Below are 15,681 nucleotides of genomic sequence, written 5' to 3' on the forward strand. Positions count from 1 at the left end.
GAATATTCATAATACAGAAAGACCACTTTCCTCTACAAAAAGACTTAATCTCGGGGTTTCTTTAACTAGCACTAACATTCCACCCATGCTTTGAATTATCTGATTACTAATCATTAACTACTTAACCTGGGAACTCCCGAGCCCACTGTGCTTAAAGCCACAGACCCACTGGGCTACTTGCCCGTAGAAAATTAATTAGAACGGAGAGTGGAACGGGAGCTCTGAAATAAGCAGAGTCTTATTCAGTCCACACACAGCCTCCTCATAAACACAGTGACTGCAAACGTGAGCTCAGCCCAGCTGCTTCATATCCTCTACCTCAAGGTGGTGAGTGCGAGTGACAAGCCAGGCCTCATCCTTTCCCCAGAGAGGGTGACGGTTTGCTTGTGGTCCCCCGACTGTGATCCCTGGACCAGTACCACCAGCAGCTGAGACACTCGGGAGCTTAAAAAGGCACATCTTGGGCCCCATCGCAGACCCGTAGGGTCAGAAGGTGGGCCCCAGTGATCTGTGGTATCACAAGTCCTCCAGGGACTGTCTAATCCATTTACCCAACCCACATCCCCAGGAGGAACCGGGAAGGTTGGTCTGGTGCTTGAGGTCCCACCTCTAGCTGCTACAGACACGCCTTGGGGAAACAGGAAGAGAGGAGGTGCATGGCTGTGTAACCTGGGGTGCCTCAGCCCAAGGCGCTCATGGACCACGGCTCCACATGCCCGCCAGGCATATAGTCAGCGCTCTGTGTCTGAGTGCCCCACAGTGCTCCGGTGCCTTTTGCAAATGAGAAGACTGAAGCCCATGGTGGCTCAGCCCCTTACCAGGGTCACGGCCGGGGGGAGCCGCCAGAGACAAGGCTGGGAGCAGAGTCCCGTGTTCGCTGCTTCCGCTCATCCCACCTCTGATGCCGTTTCTAGTCTCCAGAGAGGCTCGGAAGGAGAAGGACCTAGGCTGGGGGCTGGGAACCGAGCTCTCGGAATTATTATTAGCCTTCTTAATTTCATACATTCAGCTTTCCATTTTTTTTTTAATGGAAAGTATACCGATTTCACTTTATTAGCCTAATTTCAGAATGGGATCAGGACTATGGGGTTGAGGTCAGGTGTGAAGGAAGAGGGTTAAAATTTGTGACAGCAAAGATCCCTTCAAAATTCTGGTGCAGTCCTCAGTCACTGCAGCCTAATGGTCAGTCAATAGAGTTGAAATCCAGAATACTGAAAGCAGACTCCTGTGCTCCATTTCTGTCCAGGTACTCGTCAGTCACAGTGTGATGAGGTCCACCAGGTTGCCTTTAGGAGGAGTCATGCTGTCAGGAAAGAAATTTACTAAGGTGTCAAACAGCTGAGTTCTTTGAGCACAGGTGTGATCCACATTGGAAAAGCCTAGAGCTGTGAAATCTGAACCAGATTTAAACAGAGCTGAAGCTAGGAGCTGAAACTCTTTTGTCTCTTCTGGGTCTGAATGATCCACATTTATATAAAGATCATTTTGTAGATATTTCAGAGCACTAAGGGGATCCATTTGGGCCTTCTCTTCAAACCCGTGTTTTCTTATGAGGTACTTGCAATGCTCAGTAAGTAATCTTTTGAAGGCCTACACAATTTCAGTGACAAGAAGTCATCTAATCTCATCTTTGGGGACCAAGATTTTCCTGGATTCCCACCAAATAAATAATGAACCTTGTGTAGCTCATCGTATACAAGCTGATGGGCAGATCTTGGACATGGTTCTTCCTCCTGAAGACTTTTACTTGGAGTATCCTTTGCAGCTTGATCATTCTTAGAGACGCAAGACCAACTATTCCTTACAATGTCATAAATCCAGAATGAATTTCTGACATTCTCTTCCCTCTTTTGCTTGTCTTTGCTGAGTCCAGATAAGACATGTATTTCATCCAGTTCTGGATCAAGGGTTGCTCTCTGTGTGAATCCTGTCATTGGAACTGATGATCAAACACCAGTTTCGGTCCTCCATCAGCAGTATCCTCCCTGAGTAACATCCATGTGTTTGTGTCAATGTCGTAACGATAGAAATCACTTTTCAGAGATTTGCTGTTCTTCACAGAGGAATCCGAATAACGCCCTGGCGTGTAGACTTGCCTTCGTTGAATGTCAATGCACATTTTATGACACGATCTAGCACTAGGACCATTCTCTTTCTCAGTGTCTCTAGAGATACATGTCCATTGGTTCTCTTTCACACTGTATGCCCAGAAGTCGGCAAGATCTTGTGTTCCATCCCAGCCACCAAACAAATAAACAGTCTCTGTTTGAACATCAATAACCATCTGATGGCCTCCTCTCATTCCTGGTCGGTTATCTTCTCCATCACCTTTGGTACTTTTGGGAATGATTTGACTCCATCGTGGCTTATATTCCTGTTGACTGATATACTGATTGAACAAGCCATCATTTACAGCTTTTTCAATCAATTCTTCACAAGCATCAAAATCACCCTTCAGTACCAATTTATCGTGCAGATCTGTTAACATGGGATGTTCCAGGGCAATCTTGGTTTTCTTTTGCAGTGATTCAAAGGCCTCTGTATAGTTATGTTGTCTGAAGTGTTTTAGGCAAAGGCGAATAGCTTCCTGTTCACGGTACTACTTACTATAGCAGTTGAGACAGGGTTGTACTACATGGGGATCATCAATGCCACTAAGTTCAGCATACCAGATGCTAAGGTTAAAGCTGGGGCCCCATGATAAGAGTGGAACTATTTAATGAATCGACAAGGAAACATCTGTTCATCAATTTTATGCTTCAAGGTAAATGTTTCTTTGTTATAATCATTCTTTAAGCCACTGGACAATAGCTTTGTCATGTTTTCTTCATTCATTCCACCAAAGACTTTAAATTTCTTCAAACTGCAGACATGCGTTTTCTCGTATTTTCCAAATGTGATATTCTGGACTATAGCAGGCCTTTCAAGCTTCAGAATCAAGTACTGGGGAGGGTAGCTGCTCTCTGTAGACCACCGTGAAGGCTGGTCATTTGGCTTATCCACTAAAATGTTCATTACCCCCAAGTACCTTCCTTCTGAACAATGCCTTCACATAAGTATTCCCGTGAAAGTTTCAGGAAGGTAGGTGGAGGAGAAGGAGCCCCACTTGTGTAGCGCGCAGGGCAGAAGCCGGCACTCGGGCCCCGCCAGCCGCCATCTTGTCAGCACCGTAGCGACCGCCGCACATTTTCTTTTTTTTTTTTTTGATGCTGTTTCCATACTTAACTTGGTTTCCATTCCAGTTAAGCTCTCTGTGTGCTGTGGTATCCCTCCTGCCAGGTTTAATTGCCCTTATTTAAATTCTTTAATTAAAAGTATTGTGTTTCCAGATCCTATAGTTTTAAGTATTACACGAATCATTTAGACGACTGGACTAATAAACCAAGCCACTGTGCCCTCCACCGAGGGCGGGGCCAGCCAGGGGCCCTGCATCCAGCCCCCGCCCACTTGTGTGAGGACCAGAGCCTGCTGACAGGTGGCCCTGCTTCCTTCCTTCCTCCCAGGCTCTGCGTTGCACACAGCAGCCAGGGGGACCCGGTTAGCATGTCAGTCCGACCCTGCAGCGGCCCGTTCTGTCACCAGGTGAACAGCCGAAGTCCGTTCGCACAAGATGCCCCTCCCTCCCCTCTTGGGCCTCATCTCCCACCCCCGCCCCGTGCTGTTCCCTGTGCACACCAGGCCTCTGCTGGTGCAGGAACTGCACTCTGGGGCACAGGACTCCCCGAGATACACCTGGGCTCCTCCTCGTTCATGTCCTTGCCCAGCTCTCATCTTCTCAGGGGGGATCACCGCAACAGCCTCCTGCTCTCAGCACCACTCCGGTACCCTCACAACCTCCCGGTCTTAGTCCATCCATGCTGCTATAACAAGAAAGGACCAGAGACTGGGAAGCTTGAACAACAGACATTTATCTCCCACAGTTCTGGAGACTGGAAAGTACAAGATCATGGTGCCAGCAGATCTGGCGTCTCACACCTTCTCACTGTGTCCTCACGAGGCAGAGGGAAAGAGGTCATCCCTCCTGTGACTCTTCTTGTAAGGGTACTAATTCCATCATGAGGGCTCCACCCCATGACCTAATTACCTCCCAAAGGCCCCACCTCTCATCACACTGGTGATCAGGGCTTCAACATATGAATTTTAAGCAGAAACATTGTCCACAGCACTGCTCTACATTTTTGTGCACAATCTTAGCACCTCTAACACACTATAGAATTTACCATTTGCTCCCCCTCCTGGAATATAGTCTCCACAAAGACAAAGATCTTCGCCTGTTTAGTCACTGATGTATCTCAGTGGGTGGGAACTGCTCCTGGCATGTGGTAGGGACTCATTAAATATTGGATGGATGGATAGATGGATAAATCATGTCTTTGCAGAGAGCTCTCAAAAGAACTAGACCAACCTGACTCCCCAGAGCCCTTGAAGCTCTTCAGATGACCTTCCACCCCAGGCAATGGGACACCAGCAGCTCTCGGTCTAGTCTACTACCTTGAGGCAGGTGTGAGGTGGGATAAATGGAGGGGAGGGTGTGGCCACTCATCCTAGTGAGGAACAGCGAACGGGGCAGACCCAGGTTCTCAGCCTGGCTCTACCACTGACTGACCATGTGACCCCCACCTCTCTGAGCCTCAGTCTCCAGTTCTACAAAATGGGGATAATTATCATCTCCACCGCTCAGGGTTATTGTGAAGAACACTTGAGATTGAGTGTGTGAAGCATCTGACACAGTGCTGGGGACATGGTAAATAAGCCTTGACTGTAACTACTTTTACCTCAGGGCCAGAGCCCGCAGGTAGAGGTAAGGATGGTAATACCACCAGGCTGCTCCCAAAGGCGCTGAGCTCACCAGGAAGGGACTGAATCGAGAACAGGAAGGCTCCTTTGCAATTTTGGTGAATGGCATTTGGCCGGAGAGCGGGCGAGAGCCCAGAGTTTGCTCAGTGAGAGAGGCTGAGGTCCAGGAAGGAAGACGGGAGGGAGACTGGCCAGTGGCTCCAGCACCAAAAGGTGGGATGGCTCCTCTCTCCGTATCCCACATACGTCCCAAGACGTATTCCAGGCCTCCAAGGTGGTCTTACTACTCTATTCTAGAAGATTCTCCTCTCAGAGCCTTTGGGGAGGGTGCTTTCTTGACCTCATTCTCACCCTCCCTACAGGCCCAGATGCCCTCACTGAGGTTGTGTCTCCTTCACAGCCCTGCTCTTGGCCTCACTCCGTTTCCTCCAGCGCCTTCCCGGAGGCCACACAGCCTGTTTCTGCCTCAGGGTCCCTGTGCTTCCTGTCTCTAGGGTGCTGAGGGCACAGCTGGGCCAGGATAGGGCCTGGAAAGTGCCATATTTTTTTTTTCTGTTTTATTATTTATTTTTTTTACATCTTTATTGGGGTATAATTGCTTTACAATGGTGTGTTAGTTTCTGCTTTATAACAAAGTGAATCAGTTATACATATACATATGTTCCCATATCTCTTCCCGCTTGCGTCTCCCTCCCTCCCACCCTCCCTATCCCACCCCTCTAGGTGGACACAAAGCGCCGAGCTGATCTCCCTGTGCTACGCGGCTGCTTCCCACTAGCTATCTACCTTACGTTTGGTAGTGTATATATGTCCATGACTCTCTCTCGCTTTCTCCCAGCTTACCCTTCCCCCTCCCCATATCCTCAAGTCCATTCTCTAGTATGTCTGTGTCTTTATTCCTGTTTTACCCCTAGGTTCTTCATGACATTTTTTTTTCTTAAATTCCATATATATGTGTTAGCATACGGTATTTGTCTTTTTCTTTCTGACTTACTTCACTCTGTATGACAGACTCTAGGTCTATCCACCTCGTTACAAATAGCTCAATTTCGTTTCTTTTTATGGCTGAGTAATATTCCATTGTGTATATGTGCCACATCTTCTTTATCCATTCATCTGATGATGGACACTTAGTTTGTTTCCATCTCTGGGCTATTGGAAATAGAGCTGCAATGAACATTTTGGTACATGACTCTTTTTGAATTATGGTTTTCTCAGGGTATATGCCCAGTAGTGGGATTGCTGGGTCATATGGTAGTTCTATTTGTAGTTTTTTAAGGAACCTCCATACTGTTCTCCACAGTGGCTGTATCAATTTACATTCCCACCAACAGTGTAAGAGGGTTCCCTTTTCTCCACACCCTCTCCAGCATTTATTGTTTCTAGATTTTTTGATGATGGCCATTCTGACTGGTGTGAGATGATATTTCATTGTAGTTTTGATTTGCATTTCTCTAATGATTAGCGATGTTGAGCATTCTTTCATGTGTTTGTTGGCAGTCTGTATATCTTCTTTGGAGAAATGTCTATTTAGGTCTTCTGCCCATTTTTGGATTGGGTTGTTTGTTTTTTTGTTACTAAGCTGCATGAGCTGCTTATAAATTTCGGAGATTAATCCTTTGTCGGTTGCTTCATTTGCAAATATTTTCTCCCATTCTGAGGGTTGTCTTTTGGTCTTCTTTATGGTTTCCTTTGCTGTGAAAAAGCTTTGACATTTCATTAGGTCCCATTTGTTTATTTTTCTTTTTATTTCCATTCCTCTAGGAGGTGGGTCAAAAAGGACCTTGCTGTGATTTATGTCATAGAGTGTCTTGCCTAAGTTTTCCTCTAAGAGTTTGATACCTTCTGGCCTTACACTTAGGTCTTTAATCCATTTTGAGCTTATTTTTGTGTATGGTGTTAGGGAGTGATCTAATCTCATACTTTTACATGTAGCTGTCCAGTTTTCCCAGCACCACTTATTGAATAGGCTGTCCTTTCTCCACTGTACATTCCTGCCTCCTTTATCAAAGATAAGGTGACCATATGTGCTTGGGTTTATCTCTGGGCTTTCTATCCTGTTCCATTGATCTATCTTTCTGTTTTTGTGCCAGTACCATATTGTCTTTTTTTTTTTTCATTTTAACATCTTTATTGGAGTATAATTGCTTTACAATGGTATGTTAGTTTCAGCTTCACAACAAAATGAATCAGTTATATATATACATATGTTCCCATATCTCTTCCCGCTTGCGTCTCCCTCCCTCCCATCCTCCCTATCCCACCCCTCCAGGCGGTCACAAAGCACCGAGCTGATCTCCCTGTGCTATGCAGCTGCTTCCCACTAGCTATCTACCTTACGTTTGGTAGTGTGTATATGTCCATGCCTCTTTCTCGCTTCGTCACCGTTTACCCTTCCCCCTCCCCATAGCCTCAAGTCCATCCTCTAGTAAGTCTGTGTCTTTATTCCTGCCTTACCCCTAGGTTCTTCATGACATTTTTTTTCCCCTTAAATTCCATATATATGTGTTAGCATACGGTATTTTCTTTTTCTTTCTGACTTACTTCACTCTGTATGACATACTCTAGGTCTATCCACCTCATTACAAATAGCTCAATATCGTTTCTTTTTATGGCTGAATAATATTCCATTGTATATATGTGCCACATCTTCTTTATCCATTCATCCGATGATGGGCACTTAGGTTGTTTCCATGTCCTGGCTATTGTAAATAGAGCTGCAATGAACATTTTGGTACATGATTCTTTTTGAATTTCGGTTTTCTCAGGGTATATGCCCAGTAGTGGGATTGCTGGGTCATATGGTAGTTCTATTTGTAGTTTTTTAAGGAACCTCCATACTGTTCTCCATAGTGGCTGAACTAATTCACATTCCCACCAGCAGTGCAAGGGTGTTCCCTTTTCTCCACACCCTCTCCAGCATTTATTGTTTCTAGATTTTTTGATGATGGCCATTCTGACTGGTGTGAGATGATATCTCGTAGTTTTGATTTGCATTTCTCTAATGATTAATGATGTTGAGCATTCTTTCATGTGTTTGTTGGCAGTCTGTATATCTTCTTTGGAGAAATGTCTATTTAGGTCTTCTGCCCATTTTTGGATTGGGTTGTTTGTTTTCTTGTTATTGAGCTGCATGAGCTGCTTGTAAATTTTGGAGATTAATCCTTTGTCGGTTGCTTCATTTGCAAATATTTTCTCCCATTCTGAGGGTTGTCTTTTGGTCTTGTTTATGGTTTCCTTTGCTGTGCAAAAGCTTTGAAGTTTCATTAGGTCCCATTTGTTTATTTTTGTTTTTATTTCCATTACTCTAGGAGGTGGGTCAGAAAGGCTCTTGCTGTGATTTATGTCATAGAGTGTTCTGCCTATGTTTTCCTCTAAGAGTTTGATAGTTTCTGGCCTTACATTTAGGTCTTTAATCCATTTTGAGCTTATTTTTGTGTATGGTGTTAGGGAGTGATCTAATCTCATACTTTTACATGTACCTGTCCAGTTTTCCCAGCACCACTTATTGAAGAGGCTGTCCTTTCTCCACTGTACATTTCTGCCACCTTTATCAAAGATAAGGTGTCCATATGTCCATGGGTTTATCTCTGGGCTTTCTATCCTGTTCCATTGATCTATCTTTCTGTTTTTGTGCCAGTACCATACTGTCTTGATAACTGTAGCTTTGTAGTATAGTCTGAAGTCAGGGAGCCTGATTCCTCCAGTTGGGTGTTGAATTTTTTCAAAAGCTTTCTCTGCATCTATTGAGATGATCATATGGTTTTTCTCCTTCAATTTGTTAATATGGTGTATCACGTTGATTGATTTGCGTATATTGAAGAATCCTTGCATTCCTGGAATAAACCCCACTTGATCATGGTGTATGATCTGTTTAATGTGCTGTTGGATTCTGTTTGCTAGTATTTTGTTGAGGATTTTTGCATCTATGTTCATCAGTGATATTGGCCAGTAGTTTTCTTTCTTTGTGACATCCTTGTCTGGTTTTGGTATCAGGGTGATGGTGGCCTCGTAGAATGAGTTGGGGAGTGTTCCTCCCTCTGCTGTATTTTGGAAGAGTCTGAGAAGGATAGGTGATAGCTCTTCTCTAAATGTTTGATAGAATTCGCCTGTGAAGCCATCTGGTCCTGGGCTTTTGCTTGTTGGAAGATTTTTAATCACAGTTTCAATTTCAGTTGTTGTGATTGGTCTGTTCATATTTTCTATTTCTTCCTGATTCAGTCTTGGCAGATTGTGCCTTTCTAAGAATTTGTCCATTTCTTCCAGGTTGTCCATTTTATTGGCATAGAGTTGCTTGTAGTAATCTCTCATGATCTTTTGTATTTCTGCAGTGTCAGTTGTTACTTCTCCTTTTTCATTTCTAATTCTATTGATTTGAGTCTTCTCCCTTTTTTTCTTGATGAGTCTGGCTAATGGTTTATGAATTTTGTTTATCCTTTCAAAGAACCAGCTTTTAGTTTTATTGATCTTTGCTATCGTTTCCTTCATTTCTTTTTCATTTATTTCTGATCTGATTTTTATGATTTCTTTCCTTCTGCTAACCTTGGGGTTTTTTTGTTCTTCTTTCTCTAATTGCTTTAGGTGCAAGGTTAGGTTGTTTATTCGAGATGTTTCCTGTTTCTTAAGGTAGGATTGTATTGCTATAAACTTCCCTCTTAGAACTGCTTTTGCTGCATCCCATAGATTTTGAGTCGTCTTGTCTCCATTGTCATTTGTTTCTAGGTATTTTTTGATTTCCTCTTTGATTTCTTCAGTGATCACTTCGTTATTAAATAGTGTATTGTTTAGCTTCCATGTGTTTGTATTTTTTACAGATCTTTTCCTGTAATTGATATCGAGCCTCATAGCGTTGTGGTCGGAAAAGATACTTGATACAATTTCAATTTTCTTAAATTTACCAAGGCTTGATTTGTGACCCAAGATATGATCTATCCTGGAGAATGTTCCATGAGCACTTGAGAAAAATGTGTATTCTGTTGTTTTTGGATGGAATGTCCTATAAATATCAATTAACTCCATCTCGTTTAATGTATCATTTAAAGCTTGTGTTTCCTTATTTATTTTCATTTTGGATGATCTGTCCATTGGTGAAAGTGGGGTGTTAAAGTCCCCTACTATGAATGTGTTACTGTCGATTTCCCCTTTTATGACTGTCAGTATTTGCCTTATGTATTGAGGTGCTCCTATGTTGGGTGCATAAATATTTACAATTGTTATATCTTCTTCTTGGATCGATCCCTTGATCATTATGTAGTGTCCTTCTCTGTCTCTTCTAATAGTCTTTGTTTTAAAGTATATTTTGGCTGATATGAGAATTGCTACTCCAGCTTTCTTTTGGTTTCCATTTGCATGAAATACCTTTTTCCATCCCCTTACTTTCAGTCTGTATGTGTCTCTAGGTCTGAAGTGGGTCTCTTGTAGACAGCAAATATATGCGTCTTGTTTTTGTATCCATTTAGCCAATCTGTGTCTTTTGGTGGGAGCATTTAGTCCATTTACATTTAAGGTAATTATTGATATGTGTGTTCCCATTCCCATTTTCTTAATTGTTTTGGGTTCGTTATTGTAGGTCTTTTCCTTCTCTTGTGTTTCTTGTCTAGAGAAGTTCCTTTAGCAGTTGTTGTAGAGCTGGTTTGGTGGTGCTGAACTCTCTCAGCTTTTGCTTGTCTGTAAAGGTTTTAATTTCTCCATCAAATTTGAATGAGATCCTAGGTGGGTAGAGTAATCTTGGTTGCAGGTTTTTCTCCTTCAACACTTTCAATATGCCCTGCCACTCCCTTCTGGCTTGCAGAGTTTCTGCTGAAAGATCAGCTGTTAACCTTATGGGGATTCCCTTGTGTGTTATTTGTTGTTTTTCCCTTGCTGCTTTTAATATGTTTTCTTTGTATTTAATTTTTGACAGTTTGATTAATATGTGTCTTGGTGTATTTCTCCTTGGATTTATCCTGTATGGGACTCTCTGTGCTTCCTGGACTTGATTAACTATTTCCTTTCCCATATTAGGGAAGTTTTCAACTATACATCTCTTTAAATATTTTCTCAGTCCCTTTCTTTTTTTCTTCTTCTTCTGGAACCCCTATAATTCGAATGTTCATGTGTTTAATGTTGTCCCAGAGGTCTCTAAGACTGTCCTCTGTTCTTTTCATTTTTTTTTCTTTATTCTGCTCTGCAGTAGTTATTTCCACTATTTTATCTTCCAGGTCACTTATCCGTTCTTCTGCCTCAGTTATTCTGCTATTGATCCCATCTAGAGTATTTTTCATTTCATTTATTGTGTTGTTCATCATTGTTTGTTCATCCTTAGTTCATCTAGGTCCTTGTTAACTGATGCTTGCATTTTGTCCATTCTATTTCCAAGATTTTGGATCATCTTTACTATCATTATTCTGAATTCTTTTTCAGGTAGACTACCTATTTCCTCTTCATTTGTTAGGTCTGGTGGGTTTTTATCTTGCTCCTTCATCTGCTGTGTGTTTTTCTGTCTTTTCATTTTGCTTATCTTACTGTGTTTGGGGTCTCCTTTTTGCAGGCTGAAGGTTCGTAGTTCCTGTTGTTTTTAGTGTCTGTCCCCAGTGGCTAAGGTTGGTTCAGTGGGTTGTGTAGACTTCCTGGTGGAGGGAACTAGTGCCTGTGTTGTGGTGGATGAGGCTGGATCTTGTCTTTCTGGTGGGCAGGTCCATGTCTGGTGGTGTGTTTTGGGGTGTCTGTAGACTTATTATGATTTTGGGCAGCCTCTCTGCTAATGGGTGGGGTTGTGTTCCTGTCTTGCTAGTTGTTTGGCATAGGATGTCCAGCACTGTAGCTTGCTGGTTATTGAGTGAAGCTGGGTGCTAGGATTGAGATGGAGATCTCTGGGAGATTTTCGCCGTTTGATATTATGTGCAGCTGGGAGGCCTCTTGTGGACCAGTGTCCTGAAGTTGGCTCTCCCACTTCAGAGGCACAGCACTGACTCCTGGCTGCAGCACCAAGAGCCTTTCATCCACAGGGCTCCTTAATTTGGGATGATTCGTTGTCTATTCAGGTATTCCACAGATGCAGGGTACATCAAGTTGATTGTGGAGCTTTAATCCGCTGCTTCTGAGGCTGCTGGGAGAGATTTCCCTGTCTCTTCTTTGTTCTCACAGCTCCCAGGGGCTCAGCTTTGGATTTGGCCCCGCCTGTGCGCGCAGGTCGCCGGAGGGCGTCTGTTCTTTGCTCAGACAGGACGGGGCCAAAGGAGCCGCTGATTCGGAGGCTCTGGCTCACTCAGGCCGGGGGGCAGGGAGGGCCACGGAGCGTGGGGCAGGCCTGCGGCGGCAGAGGCCGACGTGACGTTGCTAGCCTGAGATGCGCCGTGCGCTCCCCCGGGGGAGCTGTCCCTGGATCCCGGGACCCTGGCAGTGGCGGGCTGCACAGGCTCCCCGCAAGGGGACGTGGATAGCGACCTGTGTTTGCACACAGGCCTCCTGGTGGTGGCAGCAGCAGCCCTAGCGTCCCATGTCTGTCTCTGGGCTCCGCACTCCCAGCCGCGGCTCATGCCCGTCTCCGGAGCCCTCCCAAGCAGAGTTCCCAATCCCCTCCCCTCGTGCACCAGGAAACAAAGAGGGAAGAAAAAGTCTCCTGCCTACTTGGCAGGTCCAGACCTTTCCCCGGACTCCCTTCCGGCCAGCTGCGGTGCACCAACACCGCGCAGGCTGTGTTCATGCCACCAACCCCGGTCCTCTCCCGGTGCTCCGACAGAAGCCGGAGCCTCAGCTCCCAGCCCCGCCTGCCCCGGCGGGCGAGCAGACAAGCCCCTCTGCCGCTGAGCGCCGGTCGGCCCGATCCTCTGCGCTGTAATCTCTCCGCCCTGCCCTCCGCACCCCTGCCGCCGCGCTCCCCTCCGCGGCTCCCAAGCTCCCCCATTCCGCCACCCGAAGTCTCCGCCCGCGAAGGGGCCCCCAGTGCGTGGACACCTCTCCCCCCTCACAGCTCCCCCCGCTTGCGCAGGACCCGTCCCTATCCCTCTGTCTCTGTTTAGTGTTTTCTTTTGCCCTAACCAGGTACGTGGGGGGTTCCCTGCCCTTTGGGAGGTCCGAGGTCCTCTGCCAGCGCTCAGCAGGTGCTCCGCAGGAGTTGTTCCACGCGTAGATGCACCTCCGGTGCATCTGTGGGGAGGAAGGTGATCTCCGCGTCCCACTCCTCCGCCATCCTCCCGGAAGTCCTCCATATTGTCTTGATTACTGTAGCTTTGTAGTATAGTCTGAAGTCAGGGAGCCTGATACCTCCAGCTCTGTTTTTCATTCTCAAGATTGCTTCAGCTATTCGGGGTCTTTTGTGTTTCCATAAATTGTGAAATTTTTTGTTCTAGTTCTGTGAAAAATGCCAGTGGTAGTTTGATGGGGATTGCATTGAATCTGTAGATTGCTTTGTGTAGTAGAGTCATTTTCACAATGTTGATTCTTCCAATCCAAGAACATGGTATATCTCTCCATCTATTTGTATCATCTTTAATTTCTTTCATCAGTGTCTTTTAATTTTCTGCATACAGGTCTTTTGTCTCCTTAGGTAGGTTTATTCCTAGACATTTTATTCTTTTTGTTGCAATGGTAAATGGGAGTGTTTTCTTGATTTCACTTTCAGATTTTTCATCATTAGTATATAGGAATGCCAGAGATTTCTGTGCATTAATTTTGTATCCTGCCACTTTACCAAATTCATTGATTAGCTCTAGTAGTTTTCTGGTAGCATCTTTAGGGTTCTCTATGTATAGGATCATGTCATCTGCAAACAGTGACAGCTTTACTTCTTTTCCGATTTGGATTCCTTTTATTTCCTTTTCTTCTCTGATTGCTGTGGCTAAAACTTCCAAAACTATGTTGAATAAGAGTGGTGAGAGTGGGCAACTTTGTCTTGTTCCTGATCTTAGTGGAAATGCTTTCAGTTTTTCACCATTGAGGATGATGTTGGCTGTGGGTTTGTCATATATGGCCTTTATTATGTTGAGGAAAGTTCTCTCTATGCCTACTTTCTACAGGATTTTTATCATAAATGGGTGTTGGATTTTGTCAAAAGCTTTTTCTGCATCTATTGAGATGATCATATGGTTTTTCTCCTTCAATTTGTTAATATGGTGTATCACGTTGATTGATTTGCGTATATTGAAGAATCCTTGCATTCCTGGAATAAACCCCACTTGATCATGGTGTATGACCCTTTTAATGTGCTGTTGGATTCTGTTTGCTAGTATTTTGTTGAGGATTTTTGCATCTATGTTCATCAGTGATATTCGCCTGTAGTTCTCTTTCTTTGTGACATCCTTGTCTGGTTTTGGTATCAAGGTGATGGTGGCCTCATAGAAGGAATTTGGGAGTGTTCCTCCCTCTGCTATATTTTGGAAGAGTTTAAGAAGGATAGGTGTTAGCTCTTCTCTAAATGTTTGATAGAAATCACCTGTGAAGCCATCTGGTCCTGGGCTTTTGTTTGCTGGAAGATTTTTAATCACAGTTTCAATTTCAGTGCTTGTGATTGGTCTGTTCATATTTTCTATTTCTTCCTGATTCAGTCTTGGCAGGTTGTGCATTCCTAAGAATTTGTCCATTTCTTCCAGATTGTCCATTTTATTGGCATAGAGTTGCTTGTAGTAATCTCTCATGATCTTTTGTATTTCTGCAGTGTCAGTTGTTACTTCTCCTTTTTCATTTCTAATTCTATTGATTTGAGTCTTCTCCCTTTTTTTCTTGATGAGTCTGGCTAATGGTTTATCTATTTTGTTTATCTTCTCAAAGAACCAGCTTTTAGTTTTATTGATCTTTGCTATTGTTTCCTTCATTTCTTTTTCATTTATTTCTGATCAGATTTTTATGATTTCTTTCCTTCTGCTAGCTTTGGGTTTTTTTTTGTTCTTCTTTCTCTAATTGCTTGAGGTGCAAGGTTAGGTTGTTTATTCGAGATGTTTCCTGCTTCTTAAGGTGGGCTTGTATTGCTATAAACTTCCCTCTTAGAACTGCTTTTGCTGCATCCCATAGGTTTGGGTCGTCGTGTCTCCATTGTCATTTGTTTCTAGGTATTTTTTGATTTCCTCTTTGATTTCTTCAGTGATCACTTCGTTATTAAGTAGTGTATTGTTTAGCTTCCATGTGTTTGTATTTTTTACAGATCTTTTCCTGTAATTGATATCTAGTCTCATAGCGTTGTGGTCGGAAAAGATACTTGATACAATTTCAATTTTCTTATATTTACCAAGGCTTGATTTGTGACCCAAGATATGATCTATCCTGGAGAATGTTCCATGAGCACTTGAGAAAAATGTGTATCCTGTTGTTTTTGGATGGAGTGTCCTATAAATATCAATTAACTCCATCTTGTTTAATGTATCATTTAAAGCTTGTGTTTCCTTATTTATTTTCATTTTGGATGATCTGTCCATTGGTGAAAGTGGGTGTTAAAGTCCCCTACTATGAATGTGTTACTGTCGATTTCCTTTTTTATGGCTGTTAGTATTTGCCTTATGTATTGAGGTGCTTCTATGTTGGATGCATAAATATTTACAATTGTTATATCTTTTTCTTGGATTGATCCCTTGATCATTATGTAGTGTCCTTCTCTGTCTCTTCTAATAGTCTTTATTTTAAAGTCTATTTTGTCTGATATGAGAATTGCTACTCCAGCTTTCTTTTGGTTTCCATTTGCCTGGAATGTCTTTTTCCATCCCCTTTCTTTCAGTCTGTATGTGTCTCTACGTCTGAAGTGGGTCTCTTGTAGACAGCATATATAAGTGTCTTGTTTTTGTATCCATTTAGCCAATCTGTGTCTTTTGGTGGGAGCATTTAGTCCATTTACATTTAAGGTAATTATCGATATGTATGTTCCTATCCCCATTTTCTAAATTGTTTTGGGTTCGTTATTATAGGTCTTTTCCTTCT

At 43.5% G+C, this 15,681-nt stretch overlaps 2 protein-coding genes across 5 annotated transcripts in view; one reads left to right on the plus strand and one right to left on the minus strand.

Moving 5' to 3' along the window:
• Nucleotides 1-15,681, plus strand: part of GALNT18 (polypeptide N-acetylgalactosaminyltransferase 18) — a 547,599-nt gene that overhangs the window by 524,551 nt on the left and 7,367 nt on the right. The window lies entirely within an intron of this gene.
• LOC307190357 (muskelin-like) lies at nt 1,801-3,716 on the minus strand. The gene has a single exon (XM_079929532.1). The coding sequence runs from the start codon at nt 2,486-2,488 to the stop codon at nt 1,931-1,933; it is 558 nt and encodes a 185-aa protein (XP_079785658.1). The 5' UTR covers nt 2,489-3,716; the 3' UTR covers nt 1,801-1,930.

This window comes from Stenella coeruleoalba (genome assembly GCF_951394435.1).
Source record: "Stenella coeruleoalba genome assembly, chromosome: 8".
Lineage (NCBI taxonomy): Eukaryota > Metazoa > Chordata > Mammalia > Artiodactyla > Delphinidae > Stenella > Stenella coeruleoalba.